This window comes from Scheffersomyces coipomensis (assembly GCF_036884675.1).
Source record: "Scheffersomyces coipomensis strain NRRL Y-17651 chromosome Unknown DFJ63scaffold_3, whole genome shotgun sequence".
NCBI lineage: Eukaryota > Fungi > Ascomycota > Pichiomycetes > Serinales > Debaryomycetaceae > Scheffersomyces > Scheffersomyces coipomensis.
Genome location: NW_027042894.1, coordinates 86,749 through 113,416, shown reverse-complemented (window position 1 = coordinate 113,416; position 26,668 = coordinate 86,749). Strand labels below are relative to the sequence as shown.

Genomic DNA, 26,668 nt, shown 5'->3' with positions numbered 1-26,668 from the left:
CCTATTGGCGGAGGTTTTTCTCGTCCTACTATACAACATTTTTATTTTAATACTACCAAAATAAAGCCCTAATTCTGAAAAAAGGCAAACAAATCCTATAAACAACACCTGTGGTCAATAAAAATCATAACCTTTAATAAAATCATCTCTTAATAACGTTTGCAACCATTGAAGAGGTTGTGAGTTGTAGTCATCTGTTGGGGTAATTCATGTTGTTTTCTACGAAATTTTGCTGTTCTTTTTGGTTGAATTTCCATTTATTTTAAATAACAATCTCTATGTAACTATATTATATGAACTTATAAATTTAATCCATTAATAAATGAACTAGTCACACTCTTGATATCATCTTCAATGTTCTTGCTATTATCATAATATTTACCATTAAATTTGGAATTATTGTGACGATTGTTTTGATTGTTATTATTATTGAATTTATTAAAAAAGTTTGCATTAATTTGAAATGTTCCTTCTTCATAAACATTATTGTTTTCATCTCCAATCTTACCCAATTTAGGCCATGATTCAAATGAATTCATTCCATCAAAGTCTTGATGATTATTATTACCATGACCTGCTAAAGTTGAGCCTGGTTCATATGAAATAACACTAGCACTATCCAAATCTGTTGATGTGCCAGCAAAAGTGGATGGAGCAGCAAACTTCTTATGAGGACCACCAATACCTGGTTTATTACCATTAGCTCCTGCTTTACCTTCAGCATTGTTATTTAATTGAACCATAGACATTTGAAGATTATCAAGAGGTCCTTCAACAAGACTACCACGTTCTCTAAAATGTAATAACAAAAAGTTCCATAATTGATTACGACTTAATGTTCGTGGATTTCCTAAGATGATTAAACCATACTTAGCTCTTGTTAAAGCAACATTCAAACGTCTTGGATCCTTTAAAAAACCAATTTGTTGAGCTTGATTTCCTCTGACACAACTTAAAATAATAAAATCTTTTTCTCGCCCTTGAAATGCGTCGACACTAGTAACTTCCACTTGTAAATATTCCTCCTTTTTGTCGATCAAAGTACTATTCATAGACATATATTGAACAATATATGCTCTTTGACCTTCATAAGGAGTTATAATACCAATTTGTTCAGCTTTGACTCCATCCTTAAATAATCGTGTGATAATTTTTTCGACGTTCATAGCTTCAACACGATTTAAAAATGAGTTACCACTTGGACTGATTTCTTCACGACCATAATTACCCCAAAACATCATAGGGTTATCAAGAACAGGCCATGGGAATGACGAGTTATCAATCAATCTATCCTCATTAGTAACACCATTTTGTAAAGATCCTTCATAAAACATATTGGAAGGAAATTCTGATAAACCAGGATGCATTCTATATTGAACTTCCAATCTAATAGGGACATGACCCAATAAAACCAATCTTTCAAACAATGATTGAGCTAAACCAGCTTGGGAAGCTCTCTTGTCTAATATGACTGGACCTAATTGTTGATGATCACCAACTAAAATAACTTGTTTGGCACCTTTAACAATTGGAATTAAAACTTCTGGTTCTGAAGCTTGAGTACTTTCATCAATCAAGACAGTTCTAAATTTAAATTGAGATAAACGTTTATCACCAGCTCCAATACAAGTACAACAAACAATATCACATTTACTTAAGATTTTATTTTCTGCCGTTCGAATAGCTTTGATTAAAGATCTTGAATCAAGTTTTGATAATTCACCAATTTCATTTCTTAATCTTAATAACTTTCTTAATTCACCTTTAGCAGTATCATTGACAATATTATGCAAAGATAAATGATTGATTGAACTTTCCACATCTTCACGAGATTTAGCAGTTAATCTAACCACTTTCAAACCCAATAAATCTAACTTAGCTGCTAAATGATCAACAGCAACATTTGAAGGAGCACAAACCAATACTCTTTCTTTATTTAATTTGGATAAATGATAAATGATGGTAGCAGATGTAACAGTTTTACCTGTACCCGGAGGTCCTTGAATTAATGATAACGGTCTTTGTAAAACAGCTCTAATAGCATTGGTTTGTGAAAAATTCAATTCAGTTAATTTTGGATGACTTAAACGTTTTGGTAAATCAATATCAAATTCAACAGGAGCAACTTCATGACCTAATAATTTATGATAAATATAAGCAGAAACAGATTGTTCATCCATAGCAAATGCTTTCATAGCATGTTGCATTCTTTCATATGATGTCCCTTTCCAAACAAATTCTGCAGTGAAATCTGAACTTAAATGAGTAGGAGGAATTTCTTTACTTGGTCTTAATTCTAATGTAAATTCTTCTTGATAAGAATTTGGTAATTTAATTATAAACCCTGCACCTTCCCAAGGATCATTATTTATTCCTGAATATCTTAAAATAATTTCATCACCAACCGCAATTTTTAATTCATTCGAATCAAAAGTTGATAAAGTAAATGAAGCAAGATGACGATCATTTAATCCAATAGCCCATTTAACTTGAATATGTTCTAAAGCTTGAGATTCTTTTAAGTTTTTATCATATTCAGCCTCAATATTAATTAACGGAGCAAACGATTGTTGATATTGGAAAGCATCATTATATCTCATTAAAATTGGTAAAACTTCTTCATTTGCACCATCTTTCTCTTCAATATCTTTGATAGAAGCATTTCTATTTAATCTCCATTGACCTTCTAATTTTGTAATTTGTTCACTGGTAATGATCCTGGCATTTATAATATCTCCTTCATTGGGATGAGCAGCTACCCAAGGTAATAATTGACGATCTTCAATTAATGATTGCCATTCTGCTGTATCCCAACTAACATCTTTTAATTGAGCACAAGGTATACGACATAATATGACTACCACTGATTCTTGTTTGGCACTAACAAAACCTAGGATGAAGACATTTTTATTACCACAATTGTAACATTCTAATACCGAATCACCTAAATCTGAATCTTGATGTAATGATATTTGATTATGTCTTGACATGACTAAATGAGTTACGATATGAGAACCACTGGCATCTGATTTCGAATTACAAAACCATTTATTACAAATGTTACATTTAACCACTGAATCAATGGAATGGATACCACAATAGGAGCAAGCATATTCAGGTAAATGTTCATTAATATTATCATCATCATGGACATGATCATCATCGATATCATCACCATCATCATCGATTAAATCTTGTAATCGTTGTAATTCCAACAGATTGTTATCACCAAAGTTGGAAATGGATTGAGTATCAGCTTCATCATTATCATCATTATGATGATGATGATAATCCTTGATAGTGGATAATTCGTCGCTATCGGCGACTGAGACGGCAGAAGCGTCATATGACAGATCTTGATTATGAAACAATAAATGACTCATTATATAACTGCTTCGGATATATCTATGTATGTATGTGATTTCTATGTGAAACTTTTGTATGTTATATAATCATATATGACAAATCGAGGTATATAATTCTCTTCCTTTATAACGGACGACTTGTAGTGTGTGAATTGGGGGAAAAATTTCTAGTTGTAGTTGGTAACTTTAAAAATTTATTCAATCAATACATTTGTGACGAATTCTATGGATTATATATCTGATATGATATGATATGCTTAGCAGATGTTATCTATATCTCAAGTTTCAACTTAGTCGTTACGCTTGATTAGGCGTTGAAAGGTTAACAAGCAGAACGAAAAAAAAAAGAAAGAAAGAGAAACCATCGTAACCTGTAAAATCTGAAACATTTACAGATTACAAAGTAATTACATGTTGGAGTTCTAGATTTACAGGTTTTACTCCATTATTTTGTTAAATTGCGCGAAAAATCAGACATAAATTTGTTTTTCATTTTGGATGTTTAAGCCTAGTTTCAGAGTTGACAGCAAACTGTCAAATCGATAAGGAACTTGAGTTAAAGTAAGTCGGATTTATTATAAGTGAACAATTTGCAATGCTTAATATATTGAAATATTAACAAGTAACTAATAATATATTATTATTTTGGGGTTTTAATATTATTTATATGAGCTAACAATGAGGACAAGTTTCATATAAAATTGCATTTTATGAGGCTACCTAGTGAATACAAACCTCATACCCCCCTTACATTATCAAGTAAATCTGAATCACACAGACAATTTCAATTGTATTCTGGTACAATAATAATACCTAGTAGAAATAAAAAATGATGGTCAAAGAAATATGAACAAATCTATAGTGATGAACATTAAACAAGATGTAAATTTATGTAACCTTCACTTCTTAAGACAAGATAACAGAAGAAACCGAGAAACATTAACCGAAGCAGATCAATTAAATTAAGAAATTGTTCCTCAATTAAGCAAATTAGCTCATTTAACTTACATACACAGACACAATTTGTATATATGATACCTGTTGCTAACCAATTTAGACGAAGAAACAGTTTTTCTAAAAACCCAAAAAAGGTTACACAAAATAATTTTTTTTTTAAACGCGTACTTTTTTTTTTTTTGGTTTGGTTTGGCTTGTCACAGTCTGGCTCCTCTAGTTTAACCAAATCAAATTTACGACAACAAAACAGTATCAAATCATTTGACAACACATCATCTTCAACCAATCCATCTATCCATCGATTTCGTTTGTTGTTCTTTCTTCGCCATCCATCAACATCTATAGCCAGTCCTTAGACTTAGACGACTGCTTGTATTATATTCCAACCGCTAACCATCTTGATCCTTCTATCCATTGATTGATTGATCGTTCCACTCACTTATTCATCAAGAATTCCTATCATTCTATCTACGCCTTATTCAATATTTTATATCTAATTAGATTGATTTGTATTACCATTAGCCAGTTTATGCTTCTTTCTCACATTACTAACATACAATGAGTTACCCTTCTCCTTTTCATAGAATTATATTAAATAATAAAGGACTCTTTGAAGGAAAAGACTTTCTCGTGTCAACTGATACCATTAATTGGATTCATACTTATACTTTAACCATCACTGAACATGGTCAACTATACTCTTCAGATGAAAATGACAATCATTACCTTTTATTACAATCCTTACAATCATGTTACGTACAAATATTCCCCACATTAACCACAAATACTGCCGCTTTAGGTCCAACATCATCATCTTCAACTTCAATCTCAAGTTCATCAACGAGGCGATTCATAGCATCTAAACGTTCCATGCCATCTATAGATACATCATCATCTTCATCCACCCTTGCTAATGAGTCTCATGATCCTCCTGTCATCTTTATAAAAACATATGAAAATGATAAATTATATTTGAAAGTTGCATCCAAATCAAATTTTGGTAATTTAATAAGTTCTCTTATAGTCTGGCAATCATTAAAACCTCAAGGATTAGTTAAAAAATGGTATTCTGAAAATAAAGTAGATAATTCAACTATAAATCTGAAAAATCCTCATGAATTATTAGTATGTAGATTCAAAATTTATGCTCCTGTTCCATCTAAAGCTAAAAATTTAAATTTTGTTACTGGTCCAAGAGCTCCAGTATATCAAGCTTTTAATGATGTTCATGTTAATAGTGATTCAAATCCTAATAATATCAATGAATCATGGTTTTATGTCATGGGGGTACTTAAATCAAATGGGATGTTAAATTTCATTACTGAATTAGATGGTACTTTATTATATTCTATCGATATAAAATCAATTATGTCATCTGAAATAAGACAAATGCATCATTCAATCTTTGATAATTCAAATGTATTATTCTTAGGACAATTAAAAGAGTTAAGAAGTCAAAATATATCATCTACTTCATCATTTTTAATAAGAGATGGAAAATTAATACCTAATAATTATAGAATCTTTATTGAATTTCCTTTACATATCGATTTAGAAGATTGGTTTGTAGGATTGAATTATTTTGCTAAACGTGAGTACATTGGCAGTTATAGTCCAAAACTGAAATTATTAATTTCAGCATCACCATCATCAACCACACCACCACCATTATTAAATTTTAGTCGAGAACATTTTCGAGTTTCCAAGAAGATTTCAATTGATATTATTGAAGCTAAATTCGATCAAGTAAATTCCAGTAATAATAATCATAATAAAATCTATGCTGAAGTTAGAATGTGGGGATTACCATGGTCAAGAACTGCTATGGTTAAACATTCACTTAATCCATTTTGGAAAGAAGAATTTTCAACTGATTTACCAATTCTGACTCAAATGATTCATATCTTAATTAAAAAATGTGCATTCAATGATTCAAATTATCTGACAGGTGATAAAATCATTGGAACAGTTTATGTCACTCCTGATATTTTAGCCAAACAAAATATTAATAATAGTAGTAATAATAATAGTAATCAAACTTCAACCATAATGATTGGATCAAATAGTATCCCTAATAATTTATCATCCAGTACTTCAAATAATAATTTAGCTAAGGGTAGTGATATTGTAAGGCTTTCAATTTATGATTCTACCAACGTCCCTATTGGGAAATTGTTAATCAATGTTCAATTAAAAGAACATCATATTTTACCTCCTCGTTATTTCAAAAGTCTTGAACATATGTTGATTCATTCACCCATGAAGGATTTAATTAAATTCATTAATGATACTTTATCTCCAAATGAATTCGATGAAACTAGTGTTATGTTACTTGATATTTTCCAAACTTTAGGAGTTGAAGAAAAATGGTTTAAATCATTGATGGAGTATGAATTGACAGGAGTGGATGTTATAACCAGAAAGAATTATGCCAAGACAAATAGTGAAGCACAAGCATCACCTGCCATACCCGCTAGCACTGGTGCAGCAACTACTGGTACTGGAGGAGGTAATACCAGTTCACTGAATAATGTCTTTAATACATTATTCAGAGGATCAAGTATCTTTTCTAAATCACTTGAAAAATATAATTTAAGAATTGGTCAAGAGTATTTAGAGAAAGTATTTGGGAATTTTATACTTAAGATTGTTGATGAAAAAAAGAATTGTGAAGTTGATCCTCGATATGTTCGAATTCAAGAACGATTATTAAGAAAGGGTAAACCTATAGATTATAAAGATGATGAAGATAATGACTCTGATAAATCTTCTAATGATGATTCTGAAGAAGAAGATGAAAGTTATGATGAAGATGCAAGTGAACAAGTGATTAAAGTTATGCTTGAAAATAATTTTAATAATTTATATCAATATGCTGAAGAATTATGGCATAATATTTATATTACATCTAATGATTTACCTGATCAAATCAAGACTCAATTAAAGAATTTTAGAAATAAAGTTGAATTAGCTTGTGATCCTGATGATAAAACTACCCCATTGAATTGTTTAAGTGCATTTATATTTTTAAGATTCTTTTGTCCTGCCATTTTAAATCCAAAATTATTTTATTTAACCAAACATCATCAATCAGGATTATCGCAAAGAACATTAACTTTATTAGCAAAGATTTTATTAAATTTAGCTAATAGACAAGAATTTTCTCCTCATAAGGAACCTCATCTTGTGAAAATGAATGCATTTTTAATAAGACATCAACAAGAAGTGTTTGATTATTTTGATAGAATCACTGGAAGAAGAAATGATTTTAATGAAAAGATTCTTGAATTAAGTCATGAAGTCAATAGATTTGATTTAGGATTAAAGAATGATTCAACTTCAAATGAATTACCAACTACTCCATATTTGATTGATAAATATTTAAGATTAACTCAAGTTATAACTTTATTGGATTATAATAGAATCAAACTGACCACAGTTGAAAGTCCCAAATTAGGTAATGGAACAGGCAACACACCTATACCAACACCCACCACAACCACCAAGGCTGTGACGGCCACTCCATATAATGGAAGAGATTCTATATCTACATCCACGATTAATCGAGAAAGTTCGACCTTAATTAATAATGGAGTTGATAATTTACTGATTAATGATGAAAAGAATGTTTATCAAATTGGATCATTAGAATTTGAGAAATCTGAATTTTTAGATTTAGCCGGTGATAATGAAACTGAAGGATTTATAAAATCATTATGTAGAGATAATGATAATATTTTTTCATTTATAAATTCTAATATTGGATTAAAAGATTTACAAAAGCAATGTACTAAATTAATGACTAAAATCGATGAATTAGAAGTTTATTTAGAGAATTTTGAATTTCCAGCTAATTATTTACCTAATAATCAACCATCAGAAGATAATGAAGATGATGATATTGATAATGATAATGATGAACTTGAAACATCAAGTCAAGTCAATAATAATTCAATTGAACTTTTATGGAGTTCATTTACTTATAATATCCTTAGTAAATGTTATGTTGATATGACTACTAATAGTTTAGTATATGTTGAAAAGGAGAATCCAGTTCCAAATATTTATAAGAAGTTGATTGAACAAAATCCATTATCAACTTTAAAGTTAAAATTTAATGATAGTAATGGATCATTAATATCATCACCAATTCATGCCGGAAGTAGAGTATCATCACTGTCATTTACAAATAGTAATATTGGGAATATTCTCAAGCCAGCTAGTAAAAATCCATTTAAGAAATGGTTAGGAAAGAGTTAAATAGTTAGAAATAGAAGATTTAGTTTTGTAATATTAATATATAGAATGTGAAAAATAAGAGTCACGCGAGCGTTAGCACGTGCCGGATAGGGGTAACATCTTTTTCTGAGATGGGGACCCAACTGATTCACACACATAAGAGACAGAGTTACCCCTATTCTTGAATGAAAGACATGTTGTAGTTACTTCTGCTGTTGTTGTTATTGTTATGATTATCTACTAGCTCAATTCAGATATCACACATGGTCTATTTCATAACTTTCATTTTCATGATATAGAAAACAGCTTCGCCCATGGGTTGTTTCCATTCCAGATTTATTTTTCGGACGACTACTGATTGAGGGCTACCATCCATTCTTGATAGATAAAGTTAATCGGGAAACTATCAGACAGACAAAAGAGACAAAAAAAAGAAAAAGAAATTTCAGACAGACAGACAGACAATAACAGAAACACAAATACAGACAGACAGACAGACACAAAAAATACCATCAACAAAAAAGAAAGAAAAAGAAAAACTGAACACAGCAAAACAAGTCAGTACCCAAAAACAACACGGTAATCAAATTAATTACTTTATTTGTTAATTAGTGTTATCAATTGAACAGGGTTTACCGCTTTAGAAAGTTCTATCTATTCCGTATATATATAGTTCGGATCCACCACCTTCCATTCTTTGTTTAGATCACTTTTTAATTTCCACCTTTGTTGTCTTGATCGATCATCATCATCAGCATCGCCCCAACCTCCCAGTTTGCCACTTCCTCCACTCCCCATTGATACCTCAGAACTACCCCCATCCTCACTAATACACATATAGACGACCATGACTTCCGTAACAGAAGAAGAAATCTTAGCATCCTATCCTCAAATTAACGCTCCAACCGAACAAACTGGTTATACTTGTAATTTAACCGATGAGCAAAAGACAACTTTGGCTCATTTAAAAGTTTCTTTGGAAGCAATGGGTTATACTGATAGATTAGATGAAGCTACTTTATTAAGATTCTTAAGAGCAAGAAAATTCGATTTATTTAAAGCTCAAGAAATGTTTGTTAATTGTGAAAAATGGAGAAAAGAATTTGGTGTTAATGATATTTTAACTACTTTCCATTATGATGAAAAACCTTTGGTTGCAAGTTTATATCCTCAATATTATCATAAAACTGATAAAGATGGTAGACCTGTTTATTATGAAGAATTAGGTAAAGTTGATTTAACTAAAATGTTAACCATTACTACTCAAGAAAGAATGTTAAAAAATTTGGCTTGGGAATATGAATCAATGACTCGTTATAGATTACCTGCTTGTTCAAGAAAATCAGGTTATTTAGTTGAAACTTCTTGTACTATTATGGATTTAAAAGGTATTACTATTTCAGCTATATCTCAAGTTTCGGCTTATGTTAGAGAAGCTTCTGTTATTGGTCAAAATTATTATCCTGAAAGAATGGGTAAATTTTATCTTATTAATGCACCATTTGGATTTGCAACTGCATTCAGATTATTTAAACCATTTTTAGATCCTGTTACTGTGGCTAAAATTAGTATTTTAGGTAGTTCATATTCAAAAGAATTATTAAAACAAATTCCACCAAATAATTTACCAACTAAATTTGGAGGTCAATCAGAAGCTACTGATGAAGAATTATACTTAAATGATGTTGGTCCATGGAGAGAAGCTAAATATATAGGTCCAGAAGGTGAAGCTCCAAGAGTTTTTAAAACTAATTAAATTTCAAAGTTTTTCGACTTTCAATGTCATTAATTTCATCTCTTTAATCAAATTCATGCTAATCTTATCTAATATATATTTATCAAACTAAAATCAAAAATCAAATGAAATCATATGAAAGCAATATGTATACATTAATTAATTATTCAATTTAGCAATAAAAAAAAGTCATTTGAAAGTTAATTCTAGGTTGCTATGACTTTTAATTTGATTCAATTTCAGTTTGCCGGCTTTTATATAAATTATACACTATTATATCTACTTTTTTTTTCGGTTTTTATTATCTAAATATACACAAAATATACTAATAATAGCCTATTAGTTGAACGACATCCCACACCTTATATGTTATCTAAATTCTATTTATTTTCTATTTTCTAATCTGCTTTTACATGCATGTTAAACATTCATTCATAAACAATAGAATTTCTTTCCAACAGGATGATTTGCGCTATTTAAACTATAAAATAATGGTAAAATGTTATCAATCACTATCCCCTGCATAGGTTTTGACTATATATCCTTAAATTTAAATTTATCCTCAGTGCGGCTCAATGTTCCATACCGCATTTATGAGCAGAAATTCGCTTTGCGTCTGTGGTTTTTTTGCAATGGGAATTATTGTTCTTTATGCTTGCAAAAAAGAAAATAAGGATAAAAAATATATATAAAAAAAAGAAACTTACCATAGTTGGAAAGGGAGTATATGGGTATGGAAATGGGTAAGTAAAAGGTTCCGGGGATGAAGGGAAGAGGCGTAACTTCATTTTAGAGGCTTGAATGTTTTGCCTGCCTTTGTTTTATTTCGTTATTCCAAGGAATTATTTTTTATAGTTTGTTGAGCTGAGTTGTTCCAAACTGGGAAAGAAAAGATTTCATTTTGATAACTTTTTTGAAACTATAATTAGAGGGTTTAAAAAAAATCTGTTTCACTAGGCTAATTCGGTTCAATAATAATTTGAAAAACTCATCTCTATTTATCAAATTAGTTTTTCATGTTTATGAGTTATTTAAATAGATTTACATATCTTTTTGTTTAATTTATTCATTCCAATATTTATCATCAAGGAAGTATCATCCTTATTCAAGAAATGAAAGATTCTTCAAAAGATCAAATTATCCTAGCTAATACTGATCATGATCTGTCCGATGAAAGTTCTGGTTTAGAAATCAACTTTGCTAAAAAAAGTAAAGTTGAATTAACAGCTGTTGAGGCTGAATCACCCATTAGAAGTAGTTTATACGATAAAATCGTTCATCCTACCTTAACTACACCTCAAGTACAAACTAGAAGTGAACCAACAAGTTCCAAAACTTCAAATTTACATTTAGCTCAGAAAGCAAAAGGTTACTCGAGATATTTCTTACCCAGATCAAATTCAAGTCAAGTTTTACATATGGAAGAACCTTATTATTATTTTCATAATAGCTCATCTAAAATTCCAAGTGTCATATTTCTGCATGAAAAATGTCTGGATTCGACTTTACAGACTAGTTCTACCGAACTTAAAGTTGAAGATATTTCAAAAACTATCGAATTACGAGATTTCATAATGAGTGCAGAAGAGATTAAATATATCGATCAAGAATTCGATGAACCTCCTAATCCATTCAAACGGAAATTAGATTATATAAATCCTGTTATTTATTATAAAAATTATAAATTTGGACAATTTTTAGCTGTACTATTATTACTTATTGTGGTTATTTTCGGTTCAATTGGATTTTTAATTAATACTGCTAGAATTGCTTATACTCCTATTCCACCAGAAGTTTATGAAATCCTTTCTCCATATAAATATCCAACTTTGAGTGCTATTAGAACATCACTTGTGGATCCAGATACTCCGCAAGAATTCCATTATAGAAATAGTACCGTTACAGAAGGTGAAGTTTGGAAATTGGTATTCTCTGATGAATTCAATGCTGATGATAGAACCTTTTTCGAAGGTGATGATCAATTTTTCACAGCGGTTGATCTTCATTATGCCGCTACCAATGATTTAGAATATTATTTACCCTTTATGGCTCGAACTAAAAATGGTAGTTTACAACTTACAATGGAAGCTTATAAATATAAAGGTATGGATTACATATCTGCTATGATTCAATCTTGGAATAAACTTTGTTTTAATAAAAATGCAATTGTCGAAGTTAGTCTTCGTATGCCTTCTTATGCTCAATCAAGAGGTTTATGGCCTGCAGTTTGGAGTTTAGGAAATTTAGCTAGACCTGGATATATGGCAACTACATATGGTCTTTGGCCTTATACTTATAACGAATGTGATTATGGTATTACTCCCAATCAATCTTCACCCGATGGAATTTCATATTTACCAGGTCAAAGATTAAGTAAATGTACCTGTTATGGACAAGATCATCCTAATATCGGAACTGGAAGAGGGGCTCCTGAAATTGATATTATTGAAGGAACAAGAGGATTATACGATGATTGGGCTTTAGGAGCTCAAACTTTACAAGTTGCTCCCTTTGATAATTGGTGGAGGCCTGATTATGATTATTTAAGTATTGAAAATTTGAATATTACATCAATGAAACCAGATACAGGTACCCCAAGTCAAGAAGCTATTGCATCAACCACAGTTTTGAATAACGCATGGTTTGAGAATTTACGTAATGCGACTGATTTAAAGAGTTCTATCCCAGGTCAAACACATTTCCAAAAGTATGGATTTGAATATAAAAGTTTGAAAACAGCAGATCGTGATAGCTATATACAATTCTTTGTGGCTGATCAAAAAACATTAGGTATAAGAGGTGATGCGTTACATCCTACTGAATCAGTTGGATGGAGAGATATTTCCAAAGAACCAATGTCATTGATTTTTAACTTGGGTTTATCACCTACATGGATGAATATTGATTTTGGTTCATTAGAATATCCTGCTACGTTTGAAATTGATTATGTTCGTATTTATCAACCTGAAGGAGAAGAAGAAATGACATGTAATCCACCAGACTATCCAACTACTGATTATATCAATAAACATGTCAATGCCTATAGTAATGCAAATCTTACAAGTTGGGAAAATGCTGGATACAAGTATCCCCTGAATAGTTTTATGCACGGTTGTCAAGGACCTACCATATAAAATATTCATAATCTAAATAGAATTTCTTTCAAATAGCTTGATTAGTTAACTCGTACCAGTTACTTTAACTAGGCGGAAGTATCTACTTCACCTATGTTGTATGTCATATTATTGTAGTATATATCAAACCTAATAATAAAGAAAACAAATTAATATATACAAAAATCGCAGCAATTCAATTTTTCATAGCCTTACAAAGAAAAAAAAATCTACAACATCTAGATCATAGTTTGGAAGTTTTTTGGAAAATAGTATAAAACTAACTGTATATATATTTTGTTGATCTTTATTGATTTCTTAACTGATTTTCGATAATTGATATATCATGAAACTACTTAACATCATAGGGAGTTTGTTGCTCCTCGTTGTTAGTGGTGTACTTGGTAAAACACATACATTTCATTTTAATGCAACCTATGTTCAAGCAAATCCCGACGGACTTCATGAAAGACGAATGATTGGATTCAATAATGCATGGCCAAATCCTACTATACGCGTTAAAAAGAGCGATAGAGTTGAAATATACTTAACTAACTTATTAGAAGATAGAAACACGTCATTACATTTCCATGGATTGTTTCAAAAGGGATCTAATGCCATGGATGGACCAGAAATGGTAACTCAATGTCCAATAGCTCCAGGACAAACATTTATATATAATTTTACGGTTGACGATCAAGTGGGTACTTATTGGTATCATTCCCATTCTGGAGCTCAATATGGTGATGGTTTAAGAGGAGTGTTCATCATTGAAGATGATGATTATCCATTTGAATTTGATCATGAAGATGTTATTACTCTTGGAGAACATTATCATAAAGAAACTCCAGAGATCTTGAAATCATTTATGAGTAGGTATAATCCAACTGGTGCTGAACCTATCCCTCAAAACTCATTATTAAATGAAACTAAGAATTCAACATGGTCAGTTGAACCAGATACTACTTATTTATTAAGAATTGTCAATGTTGGACTTTTCACATCTCAATATTTCTACATCCAACATCAATCGTTAACTATTGTTGAAATAGATGGGGTTTATGTTGAACCAGTCATGGTGGATTCAATCTATATATCTACTGGTCAACGTTATTCAGTGTTGGTAAAAACTAGCAAAGCTGCTGATTTGAATGAACGAATGGTTAATATTATTGATTATGAAATGTTAGATGTCCTTCCACCTGATTTAGAACTAGTATCTACAAGTTGGGTTCAATATAATAAATCAGCAGTATTACCAGCACCATTGGCTAATCATAATTATTTTGACTTCATTAAAGCTTTGAATCCAGTTGAAGAATTTGAATTAGTACCTTTGCACAAGGAATTAATTCTTCCAGATGCAGACTATAAAATTGAACTTAATTTTACCATGGAAGTTTTGGGTGATGGTGTAACATATGCTTTGTTTAATAAGCATACTTATGTACCACCTAAAGTTCCTACGTTATTGTCAGTATTTTCAGCTGGAGAATATTCAGGTGGTGATTTTAGTACTATATCAGAAATTTATGGATCAAATACAAATTCATACACTGTCCGTAATAATGAAATTATTGAAATTGTGTTAAATAATTTAGATCCAGGTAAACATCCATTCCATTTACATGGTCATACTTTCCAAGTAATTGCCAAATCACCAGAAGGGACTGAAGAAGAACCTAATTTGTTTAATCCATCCAATATTACATTTCCCGAGTATCCTATGATTCGTGATACTGTGCAAGTAAATCCTAATGGTTATATAGTTCTTCGATTCAAAGCTGATAATCCAGGAGTATGGTTTTTCCATTGTCATGTTGATTGGCATTTGGAACAAGGTTTAGCCATTACAATAATTGAGGCACCTGATTATATCCATAAACAACAATCATTAACTGAAAATCATCTTAATGCCTGTAAGGCTGCAAATGTTCCTTATAAAGGTAATGCGGCAGGTAATTTTGGTGAATCTCACACGGATTGGTCAAACTTACATGGAGAAAATACCCAATTCCCACCATTACCAGCAGGATTTACTACAAAGGGATATATTGCTATGCTCGTATGTTCTTTGGCAGCTGTTTATGGGGTTTATTCCATTTATAAATATGGTATGGAAGATGTAAATACAGAAAACACTGAGAAAATGATTAATAAATTGTATGAGTTATTAGCCGAACATGATGGACAAGATGAGTCGGCTATGTTTAGTTTAAACAGTAATGGGCAAGCAGTAGAGCATTAGTTAGTTATTATAAAGATATTTATTATCGTCTTATTTTATAAATTAGGTAATTGGCGCTTAAATTGCCTATAATATACGACAGAAAAAAATGGTAATAGTTGGCGAGCCCATAACATTTTTAGATTTGCGGAGATTTTTTAGAATTTATATAAAATGAATGATAAAAACTTTGTTCAATTGGTTTTTAGAAAATTAGCATATTATAAGTGTAATAATGAGTGAATACGTGGTAGCAGGGTATGTATAACCGGTATAACTAACGGTAACGAGGTGTTATACAGAGGAATTGATGGTTACTAACTAATTTTACGTTTAGGTGTGGTATTATTGGTCTTTATACAACTTTTCATTTACTCGATAGAGGAATCGATCCAAAGAAGATTACTGTTTTAGCTCAGCATTTTCCAGGAGATGAATCGATTAATTATGCATCTCCTTATGCTGGGGGAGACTTCTCCTGTATAACTGATGATGATCCTAAGACTTTATTTTATGATCAATATACTTACACCAATTTAAAAAAGATTCAAAAAGCATTAGGAGGGCCCGCATGTGGATTAGATAGATATACATCTACTGAATATTGGGATATTAAACCATCTAAGGAAAAAATCGATTCCTTGGCTTCATATTTGGACGAGTATAAGGTTATAAGTCCAGCTAAATATCCTAAGGGAGTTCAATATGGTATTCAATTTAAATCTTGGAATTTTAATTGTCCTTATTTCTTACTCAATCTTAAGGTTTATCTTGAGAATAATGGGGTCAAGTTTGAGAAGACAATCTTGACTCATATAACCCAAGCATTTATTAGTTCTCATACTAAGATTATATTTAACTGTACTGGATTAGGATCTCATTCCTTAGGTGGAGTTAATGATTCTAATGTTTATCCTACAAGAGGTCAAGTTGTAGTGGTTAAAGCTCCTCACATCACTGAGAATGTCATGAGATGGGGTGATGATTATGCTACATATATCATTAAAAGACCATATTCAAACGATCAATTGATTTTAGGGGGTTATATGCAAAAGGATAATTGGACGGCTGATACATTTAAAGATGAGACTGAAGATATTATTAGTAGAACCACTAAATTATTTCCCAAAATCATTGATAAGAATCCAAATGGAGATAAATTAGAGATTTTAAGAGTAGTAGCTGGTTTAAGACCAAGTAGACATGGAGGAGTAAGAATTGAAAAAGAAGTAGTAGGTCATAATAAATTTGTTGTACATAATTATGGTGCTAGTGGTTATGGATATCAAGCAGGATTTGGTATGGCTTATGATGCTGTTAGATTAGCTCTTATTAATGATACTAAGTTTTAGTCTACTCTCAGTAATTTTAATATGTTTTTGTTTATAATTTATTACTCAAACTCACTATATTTAGTCATAATAGCACAGTACTATTTATCTGTATAATCAATCAATGTAAAATCTGGAGTAACATTAATCTTTGTGTAATATTTTAACAAGCGTAACAGAAATTTTAAACCACCAAAAAAAAAGGAGTGTGTAAATTTAAACTGAGTGAGTGATGATAAGTCTTCTCCCTTTCTATCTTCTTCATATATACTGATAACTTACTTAATCCAACATGGCTCTGTTGTTTGAATGGGCCTTTGGGAAGAAGCTAACTCCTCAGGAGAGGCTTCGGAAGAATCAACGAGCTTTAGAAAAGACTCAAAGAGAATTAGGACGAGAAGTTACTAAATTACAACAACAAGAGAAGAAATTGATTAGTGAGATAAAGAAATCCGCTAAACTGGGTCAAATTGCTAGTGCAAAGATTCAAGCTAAGGATTTGATTCGTACTAAGAGTTATATTACTAAATTCAATTCGATGAAGGCTCAATTACAAGCTATTGCCTTAAGAATTCAATCAGTAAGATCTAATACTCAAATGGCCACTTCAATGAGAGATGCTACAAGATTATTAGCTGGTATGAATAGAAGTATGAATTTACCTCAATTATCAAGAATAGCGCAAGAATTCGCTAAAGAGAATGATTTAATGGATCAAAAACAAGAATTTATGGATGAAGCTATTGATGATGCTATGGCAGATGATGAAGATGAATTAGGTGAAGATGAACAAATTGATGAAATATTAGGTAAAGTACTTGATGAGATTGGTGTTGATCTTAATACTAGTTTGAAGGATACTCCAAATGCTATAAATGTTCATACTGAAGAAGCTGTTAGTAATGGTAAAGTTGCTGAAGCTATTGGAGGTCATGGAGGTAGTAGTGCAGCTAATGATGAAGACGATTTACAAGCAAGATTGGATAGTTTAAAGAAGTGAGTGGAAGTGGATGATATATGTATAATGCATTTCATTTCATGTTTTTGTTTCTTATGTTCTAAATAATAGTATTATTTTTATTTTTATTTTTTTTATATATGTCTAATAATCTAATCTTTTATATATATATATACAACTTGGTTTAAATGAATTTCTTTTCAATTAAATATTCAATAATTTGTTCAGCAGAATCTTCAATTGAAGCACCTGAATAATTCTTTAAATGAATTTCTGGCTTTTCTGGAGCTTCATAAGGAGCACTAATACCAGTAAATTCCTTAATAATACCTTCTCTAGCCTTTTTATATAAACCTTTTGGATCTCTTTGTTCAGCTATTTCGATTGGAACATCGACGTATACTTCGACAAATGGTAATCCATCCCTTTCATGTAATTCTCTAGCTAATTGTCTATCTTGTTTATAAGGACTAATGAATGAAGTAATAGTTACACAACATGAATCATTAAATAATTTAGCAACTTCTGAAATTCTTCTAATATTTTCATTTCTATCAGCTTCACTGAATCCTAAATCTTTATTTAAACCAAATCTAACATTATCACCATCTAATCTATAGGCATTTAAATGTCTTGATAATATACTTTGTTCTAATGCACAAGCAATAGTTGATTTACCACTAGCGGATAAACCAGTTAACCAGATAGTAACTCCCTTTTGTTTTCTCAATTCTGAACGTTCAGAATGAGTTAAATTTGGATGCCAAGTGATATTAGTAGCCATGGTTGATATTAGATTATTATTCCTATAATATGTTGTAAAAAATGTAATCTAAAATGAGTTTGATTTAAATGGTTGAAAAATTTCCAAATGACAATAAAAATCTGTGGCTACACCATTGCACGTGATGTAGATAAGATAAAAATTGTCGTTTTCTTAAGTGATTACTTATGTCAGCAAATGACAAGTATGCTTTGTCATTTTTTTCATTCAAAGAAATTTTGAACCAAATGAAAAGAAAAAAAAGTTTTCAACTGTAATATCGATATAGTAGAAATCATACTATACAACCACAACTACAGCTATCATAATGTATTATGAATTATTTGCTATAACCCGTATAACGGATCCTGTTAACGTCAGTAAAGAAGCCCAAAAGATTGTGTCGACCATTGGGAAATTGATTCTTAATAATAGAGGGATTATAAGAGATATAACAAGTTTAGGATCAAGACCATTACCAAAGATTATATCTAAGGAACAAGAAAGACATTTTCAAGGATATCATTTCTTATTAGGATTTGATGTGTCATCTAATGTTCAAGCTCAATTATTAAGAACTTTAAGAAATGATCCAAGAATTTTAAGAGCTAATATTAAGAAGATTGAAACTAAGATTGATTTAAATCCAGGTACAACCATTCAACAAGCATCTGTTGGTGTATTCAAATAAATGGATGATGTTGTTCTTCTTAGATGATTACTTGTCGTGATGATTCGAAGAGTTTGAATGAAAAAGTATTCATTGGTGTAATTTATTTTTATTGTACATAGTCATTATTCCCCCATATCTTATACATTCTTTTGCATTTAATATAAAAATATTATAACAAAACAAGATGTTATGATTGTAGATTAGCTTGAAGGCTTTGATTTAACATTACAGTAACATTTAGGATTAAATGGTTAAGTGTTTCATTAGTTTAAGGATTTGATTAATGATCATGACCGTGGAAATAAGAGAGATTAACAGGATATCAGATTTAAACGAATTAAGAAGATTTTCCATATCATTCCGTATAAACACAAACTATTCATATAAAAGTTGAAGATATTTGAACAGAACTAGATAACATAACTGTATGTAACACACAGTTAGCCCAGCACTGACTATAAATAATGTCGCATTCACATGATCACGACATTACACCAAAATGTCTTCTCAGTATATAAATCGAAAATTACACAAACATTCTCACTTGCCCTATTTGGATTAAACGAAAACAAAACGAACCATTTCACTGATTTTTGTTGGTACATATATGATTGGATATAAATGGATATTTATAGTTTGATTATGAGGAATCTAAGGTGTAGATACAGTCAAGTGTGTTCCTGAAAGAGTAACCACTCTTATCTCAGGCAGACTAATCATAATATGGTTATATATATCTATATATATTTACTTTATAAATCAGTTTTCATTTTGCAATCAGTGTGTCAATTTTTATGTTTATTTTTTGATTATATTTTTTTTTGTTGCACTTATTTTTTTTTTTTAAATACTGTTATAATACAAAATTAATCGTGTAAAAGTTTAACTCAAGCCATTGGTTAAATAAAACAGATAAATAAATAAATAAATAAATAAATAAGTAACACCATTAATATGTATGAGGGAGAGGCAATGCAGACAGGTAACCAGTAGAACAAGAAGGAGAAGTAGGGGTCCAACTGTGGATGAACTGTTCCATATAAATACAGTTGAAAAGACGATTAAATAAATAAAGTTTATAGTGTAGTTGGAGTAATTATTTGTTGTGAGTTTGATTCAAGATCAGACAGACAGACAAAAATAATAATTGCATCAGAAAAAATAACACTGAGAAAAAAACAAATCAATCCAAAATAAACAAAACAAAACGTTTGTTTATGGCAACATCAACAGTTCAAATTGCTTAGATTCATCTCATTCAATACACATCAATTGGAGTATGGAAGACCGTAACGATGATCAAGGATTCACTCTACTAACACAACATCTTAATCAATCCCTTCCCATCGATTCAACCTCATCAATATCATCAACATCAACAAGGTCACTCTCACCTTTAAGATCAAATATAAAATTTAATAAATCTCCAACGCCATCAACCATAAGTAATCAGAAAACTTCTCTAACTGGTTCTCCATCTAGGAAAACCATGGCTCAACTCCAACTGAATGATCTCCAACTATTACAACAAGAATATTCCAGTTTAGAACGTCAATTCACCGATATAATCTTAAAGAATAAACAAATTTATCATGATTTTAATCAATTAGAATCAGAATTAGTATCGAAACGAAATCAATTAAAACGTCAAGATGATAAATTAAAAGAATATGAATCGTATATCAAAGATATTCAATTGGATCATACTAAAGATCAAGAATTATTACAACAAGAAGTTTTATTTTATAAACAATATATCGAAGAATTACAAACTAAAATGATTAAAAGTAGTAGTAGTGAAAATACACAAGTTCAAGAAGAGGAACAACAGCAAGATCATCATGACGAAATAATATCAAATCAATCAATTGAAAAGTTAAAACGCGATTATCGAGTTTTAGAAAGTAATTATGAAGTTGAAAAAAATTCAAGATTAGTTTTAATGGAACAAATTGAATTTTTAACTAAAGAAAATGAATTATTAAATAATCAATTAAATGATGCTGAACAAGTATTAGAACATTCGATTTTAATTCATCATGATTCAATCCATGAAAATAGTGAAATAAGTCAATTGGTTCATACTATTCATACCATGAATCAATTAACTTCTGATGAAGAAGATGAAGATAATTATGATGATGATGAAGAAGAAGATGAAGTAGATGAAGATGCCGTCAATATGATCTTTAATGATAATCATACTGTTTATGAAAAACCTCCTCCTTTTGAAGAATTAAATAGCTTATATCTTGCTGAAGATATTCAACATTCATCTCCTATAAAACAAGATCAATTACAATCACAATCACAATCACAACCACATCCAGATCAAACTTATTCAACTGAAGAGTCAGTTGAAGTATCGGTCAATTTCCAATTCCCACCTCCTATATCATCTACTGTATTTCCTCCTTCACCTGATCCTCAATCAAAACAAAAGAAACGTCAATCATTACCTTTAAAAGTTAAAACCACCGGAACTTCAACTACTTCACCTATATTTGAAAATGAAGAATTTATATTATCACCTTTAAAATTAGCTAATTCATCAGCCTTGGAATCTTCATTAACCTTAAATGATCAACATCATAATAATCATAGTCAAAGACATTCTCCCACTGTAAAACGATATTCAACATCAAAACCTCATCATTCAAGATATAATAGTCATGATATCTTACCTATTCGAGTTGAATTTGAACAGCAACCAACTCATGAATCACAATTAAGAAGTGCTACGGTTCCAGAACAAGAACTTCAACAACATAATGGTACTATTAGTCGAAGTCAAAGTGGCAATATTGATAGTATACTTGAACAAGATAAAATCCGGGAGAATGCCTTTTCAGCCTTGAATGGAGAATTTGAATCAAAAAGATATTCCCTCACTAACTCATCATCGAAAAGATCATCTATGATTGTTAATGAAAGTGATATGACAAGACAAGAAATTATGAAATTAAAATTTGAATTACAATCATTAAAATTACATAATGAGAAATTATTATCCTATATTGGATTTGAATTACAAAAGCAAAAGAAGAATATTAAGAAATTAACCAAGAAGCAAAGTGCTATGTCATTACGTACTAAGAATATTGAATATTCCGATGCCAAATTGATTGAAAGATCTCGAGAATTATTAATTCATAAAAAGAGAGTATTAAGATCAGTATCGATTAATGCTATATTATCGAAGAATTATAGTTCAGGATATCACCAGGAACATCAACAAAATCAAATGAATGGAAGTAAAGGGGATAAGTCTGATGCGATTGGTATTGGTTTAACCCCATTTTCGAAACAATTATTTAACATTCATGAAAATGGAGAGTATGATCAACTCCTTAATAATCAGAATGAAGATGATTATGGCTTCCTTAATCATCAAGAGAAATTCAGTCAACGAATATTTCTGAATGGATTGAATTCATATTTGAATTTTGATGATATTAATGAAATTGATGATTTTGATGAACATGGTAATATAAATGGAGGCAATAAAGGACATAACGGTAATAGTAATAATAACAATAAAGAGCATAATGAACATGGGGATAGAAATCTTAAGAAACATAAATCGCAAGTGTTCATAAGAAAGAAGTATTCACCTAGCACATCATCATCACTGGATGAAGATGATGATGAAGATGATGAACTTGAAAATAATAAATTGAAAGGAAAAGATGGTGAATGGGAAGAAATCACCAGTGATAGTTCATTCTCATCAGAAGAAGATATAGCTAGTGGGATGTTTAATCATATTAAATATTTAATCTTAGGAGCCAATTCAGTGTCCAAAAGGAAAGGTAAAAAGAAGAAAGATCTGTTGGTTGATGATGGATTAAGGTATAAATTTATCACCATAGCTCTTGGTATAATTATCATTGGAGTTAGATTTTCTCATCAAACTAGTCAACAATAGTTAATTGTATAACCTATAGATTACCCTCAATTATTAATATAAATAAAACTGTAACATTATCTTTCAAGTTATTCTTGTCAATCACCGAAATTCGCTTTAATACGATATTGCGACCGCCCCTCCTACCCAATTAGGCAAGCGGCACAAATTGCGTTGCAAAATTTTATTTTTATTTTTTGACTTTTTTTGTTTTTTCGCTTCGTGCATGAAAAGTGGAACCATTTTTTTTTAGAATAAAAATTTTCTGTTAAGTACTGTAATTATATATGGGTATGACCAAATAAATAACTATACCCTCTCTCCCCAAAAATAGATGAAATTGTATAATTATAAATGGTTTAAAAAATGGCATCATATTTATTTTTATATAAAAGTTATAAACATTTTTAGGATTTGATTATCAAATTATCCCTTTCTTTCCTAATTGTGTGTTATCATCATCAGGTTGTGAATACAAGAAGATAGTATTTAAAGGGTTAAAAAGGGATTACATATTATATTGTAATTGCAAATCATTTATTCATTTATTCATTAGTTCATAATTTATTTTATATTCAAATTATTTATTGATTTTTATTTTTATTTTTATTTTAATTTTATTATTTAAGAATTAAATTCAAAAATAAGACCATACCCAAACGATTTACTTCTCTTGGTCATATCGAATCATATATATATGAATGATAAAGAATCCCTTATAAATTTTAATCCCTTCCTTTAGCTTCATCCCTTCGTCACCATCAATAGACTAACAACTAATACCCAAACAACAACTACTACTATGGCATTAAGAAACTACTTGTATGCTAAACACTCTAATGATGGGGTAACAGCGGCAAGAATTAATAAAATAGATCCTAATAATTCTAAAAATGAATTAATCGAACAAACTATAGAAAGTTTCCATACTCATCAACGTCAATTAAATCATCATCATCATGCTAAATCAACTAGTCCTGAAGCTAGACCAAAAACTAAAAAGATTAAAGTGGTTCATGGTCAAAATAAAATGAAAAGAACTAATATTGAATTCTATCAATCAAATGATTCTCTTAATAGTGATGATCAAATTTCTTCACGATGTCATAGTAATAATAATAGTCATGATCATTTAGAAATGGAAGATACTACTCTTGAATCATCTAATAAGAAATGTCGTAACTGTCCTGATTGTAAAAGCAAACAACAACAACAACAAACTAAATCTGAACCACTTTCAACCACAACTTCTCCTTTAACTTTAACTACATCCATTTCCCCTACAAGTTCATTGGATCATCATCAACAATCTCCTACAAATTCAAGAGTCATGGTAGAATATCAAAATTCAGATTATACTACTAATTTAACTGATTTACAATCAAAAATTAATAAATTAAGTATCGATCAATCTAATGAAATTGATTTCACTCATTCCATGTGAGGGTGTTATTACGCGTTGTATGACTAGCATTGCTTCATTACCTTCATTTCTCTTTTACATAGCATTTTCTTTTAATAATAATAATTTTGGTGGGTTCTCGGTGATTCAAAATAAAAATACATACATGAATGGAATATTACATAACATATATATAACATATAAATATATTCATTCAATTAATATTCCCCTAATCTAAATAACTCAGTGTAAGTTTAAACTTTTTTTGTTTCTTTCTACTTTTGCTCTAATCTATGTTGAACCATTGATAATAAATAATATAAGAAATTTAAATAAGGTAAATCTTTCTTGATTTCATTATCATTACCTTTAATTTGTTGATAAACTTTTAAAATATTTCCAAGAATAATTTCAAGTTCAATTAATCTCCCATTTCTTGAATCAACTAACATTGAAGGTTGATAATTTTCGGGGGCATCGAATAATTCAGTATCCCTAATCATATTGGTGATATTTTCTTCGGTAATATATTGATTATAATCTCCATAATCATATTGTTTTAAATCAAGATTAGCGATATATTGAACTTCTTTCATCAAGGGGTAAAACACTTTATCAATGATTTGTTTACTATCTTTTAATTCGTATACTTTCCCCACATCTAAATCTGTTAAACAACAAACAGTATTATAAGCTGCATTATAAATTAATTTCTTCCATCTTGTGAATCTGGCATTATGATCAAGTTTAGTTGAATTAATACCGTTATCATATAATTTAATCAAAGTTTCTAATGAACTAACAGCTTGCTTATCATGAACTTTTTTAATATCAAATAATCCTAATACTAAAGTATCATGAGAAAATTGGGTAACATGACCTTTATTATTAGTGGAACTAATATAGGAAACTCCACTAATTAAATTAACACCCTCGATATCAGACCAATAACTTTCAATATCAATACCATTTTGAACCAAGACAATACTAGTTCCAAAATCAGGTTTGATTAATTTTGATGTATTATGCTTAATTTGATCCCAAATATTAAATTCGGATGGAACAACTTTAGTAGATATTAAAATATAATCAAATGGACCTGAATGAATATCTTCAACTGATTTAACAATAACATCCGGTTTAAACCCCTTGATGGAATCTTCACCTTCCTTTCTACCACCATAATCACAGGAACTAATCGTATATCCTTCCCTAGTAACTAAATCATAATCTGATCTAATCACAGCTGTTAATTCGATATCAGACCCATTGTTTTTCTTCAAGGTGTAGGCAGCCATGACCCCTACACCACCTAATCCAACACATAAGATCTTGGTCATGATATGATATACTGAATGAGATGAAATATAAGTTCAAATGATTTAAACTGAAATTTTTATAGTGATTTTATTTGTGGTTGATGAACTTTTTGTTATCGCTTGTTGATACCTTAGCGGAATTTTCCTAATTAAGACTTTTTCTTCGCATCCACTCCGCAAACCGGTGTCACTTGCCGTAAATTATACTACATAAGGCTAAATATTCTATAAATTTGTATTATACAATAAGATAGAATAAGCTAACTTATAAAGGCTCTTTTAAATCTGATATATCCTTAAAAAAGTTGAAACTGTATAATTCATACAAATAAGAATGCAATTCTTGTTTTAATAGTAATCGCTCTAAACAAACAAATTAATACATGAATATTCTGCTAGTCGCAAAAATATGAAGTTTGGTAGATTTCTATCCATACCCACTTCGTCCTTTTCATACAGTTTATTGAAATCGCTTTTGCTCATTTTACTCTGAAATAATTTGTCTTACTACATTATGGAGTCTCAATACACAAGTATATATCTGGAAACGAAATTGAAGTGACAGTTGAGATTAAAAGCCAGATAAACGATTTAGACTTTGAAAACCAAGAACCAGTATTCGTAGAATCATCTTGTCCAACTTATTCGGATCTTGTCAATCAAATATCGTTGCCATTTT

General features: G+C 30.2%; 11 protein-coding genes across 11 annotated transcripts; 9 read left to right on the top strand and 2 right to left on the bottom strand. All coding sequences in view use genetic code 12, as the record gives it.

The window, feature by feature from the left end:
• Nucleotides 1–4,779: 4,779 nt before the first annotated feature.
• Nucleotides 4,780–8,995, top strand: BUD2 (Bud2p). Its single transcript, XM_064909294.1, has one exon. The coding sequence runs from the start codon at nt 4,881–4,883 to the stop codon at nt 8,580–8,582; it is 3,702 nt and encodes a 1,233-aa protein (XP_064762260.1). The 5' UTR covers nt 4,780–4,880; the 3' UTR covers nt 8,583–8,995.
• SEC14 (phosphatidylinositol/phosphatidylcholine transfer protein) lies at nt 8,996–10,592 on the top strand. The gene has a single exon (XM_064909293.1). The coding sequence runs from the start codon at nt 9,409–9,411 to the stop codon at nt 10,315–10,317; it is 909 nt and encodes a 302-aa protein (XP_064762259.1). The 5' UTR covers nt 8,996–9,408; the 3' UTR covers nt 10,318–10,592.
• Nucleotides 10,593–11,870: 1,278 nt separating this feature from the next.
• KRE62 (Kre62p) lies at nt 11,871–13,430 on the top strand (the record flags this gene model as incomplete). Its single annotated transcript, XM_064904978.1, has 1 exon — nt 11,871–13,430. One exon carries the CDS (start codon nt 11,871–11,873, stop codon nt 13,428–13,430), a length of 1,560 nt encoding a protein of 519 aa, XP_064762258.1.
• A 325-nt stretch (nt 13,431–13,755) lies between these two features.
• Nucleotides 13,756–15,657, top strand: FET33 (putative oxidoreductase; the record flags this gene model as incomplete). The annotated part of the gene is made up of 1 exon (XM_064904996.1): nt 13,756–15,657. The coding sequence occupies one exon, from the start codon at nt 13,756–13,758 to the stop codon at nt 15,655–15,657; it is 1,902 nt and encodes a 633-aa protein (XP_064762257.1).
• Nucleotides 15,658–15,810: 153 nt separating this feature from the next.
• Nucleotides 15,811–17,124, top strand: IFG3 (Ifg3p). The gene is made up of 2 exons (XM_064909295.1): nt 15,811–15,894; nt 15,974–17,124. The coding sequence occupies exons 1-2, from the start codon at nt 15,872–15,874 to the stop codon at nt 16,986–16,988; spliced, it is 1,038 nt and encodes a 345-aa protein (XP_064762256.1). The 5' UTR covers nt 15,811–15,871; the 3' UTR covers nt 16,989–17,124.
• Nucleotides 17,125–17,259: 135 nt separating this feature from the next.
• On the top strand, nt 17,260–17,967 carry VPS2 (ESCRT-III subunit protein; the record flags this gene model as incomplete). Its single annotated transcript, XM_064904961.1, has 1 exon — nt 17,260–17,967. The coding sequence occupies one exon, from the start codon at nt 17,260–17,262 to the stop codon at nt 17,965–17,967; it is 708 nt and encodes a 235-aa protein (XP_064762255.1).
• A 71-nt stretch (nt 17,968–18,038) lies between these two features.
• On the bottom strand, nt 18,039–18,863 carry MET14 (adenylyl-sulfate kinase). The gene has a single exon (XM_064909291.1). The coding sequence runs from the start codon at nt 18,707–18,709 to the stop codon at nt 18,110–18,112; it is 600 nt and encodes a 199-aa protein (XP_064762254.1). The 5' UTR covers nt 18,710–18,863; the 3' UTR covers nt 18,039–18,109.
• Nucleotides 18,864–19,016: 153 nt separating this feature from the next.
• Nucleotides 19,017–19,379, top strand: MRP17 (mitochondrial 37S ribosomal protein bS6m; the record flags this gene model as incomplete). Its single annotated transcript, XM_064908042.1, has 1 exon — nt 19,017–19,379. The coding sequence occupies one exon, from the start codon at nt 19,017–19,019 to the stop codon at nt 19,377–19,379; it is 363 nt and encodes a 120-aa protein (XP_064762253.1).
• Nucleotides 19,380–20,640: 1,261 nt separating this feature from the next.
• Nucleotides 20,641–23,289, top strand: DFJ63DRAFT_334504 (uncharacterized protein; the record flags this gene model as incomplete). The annotated part of the gene is made up of 1 exon (XM_064908041.1): nt 20,641–23,289. The coding sequence occupies one exon, from the start codon at nt 20,641–20,643 to the stop codon at nt 23,287–23,289; it is 2,649 nt and encodes an 882-aa protein (XP_064762252.1).
• A 354-nt stretch (nt 23,290–23,643) lies between these two features.
• DFJ63DRAFT_99263 (uncharacterized protein) lies at nt 23,644–24,966 on the top strand. Its single transcript, XM_064909296.1, has one exon. It carries the CDS (start codon nt 24,071–24,073, stop codon nt 24,710–24,712), a length of 642 nt encoding a protein of 213 aa, XP_064762251.1. The 5' UTR covers nt 23,644–24,070; the 3' UTR covers nt 24,713–24,966.
• On the bottom strand, nt 24,737–26,452 carry DFJ63DRAFT_99166 (ketopantoate reductase family protein). Its single transcript, XM_064909292.1, has one exon. It carries the CDS (start codon nt 26,008–26,010, stop codon nt 24,946–24,948), a length of 1,065 nt encoding a protein of 354 aa, XP_064762250.1. The 5' UTR covers nt 26,011–26,452; the 3' UTR covers nt 24,737–24,945.
• Nucleotides 26,453–26,668: the final 216 nt, after the last annotated feature.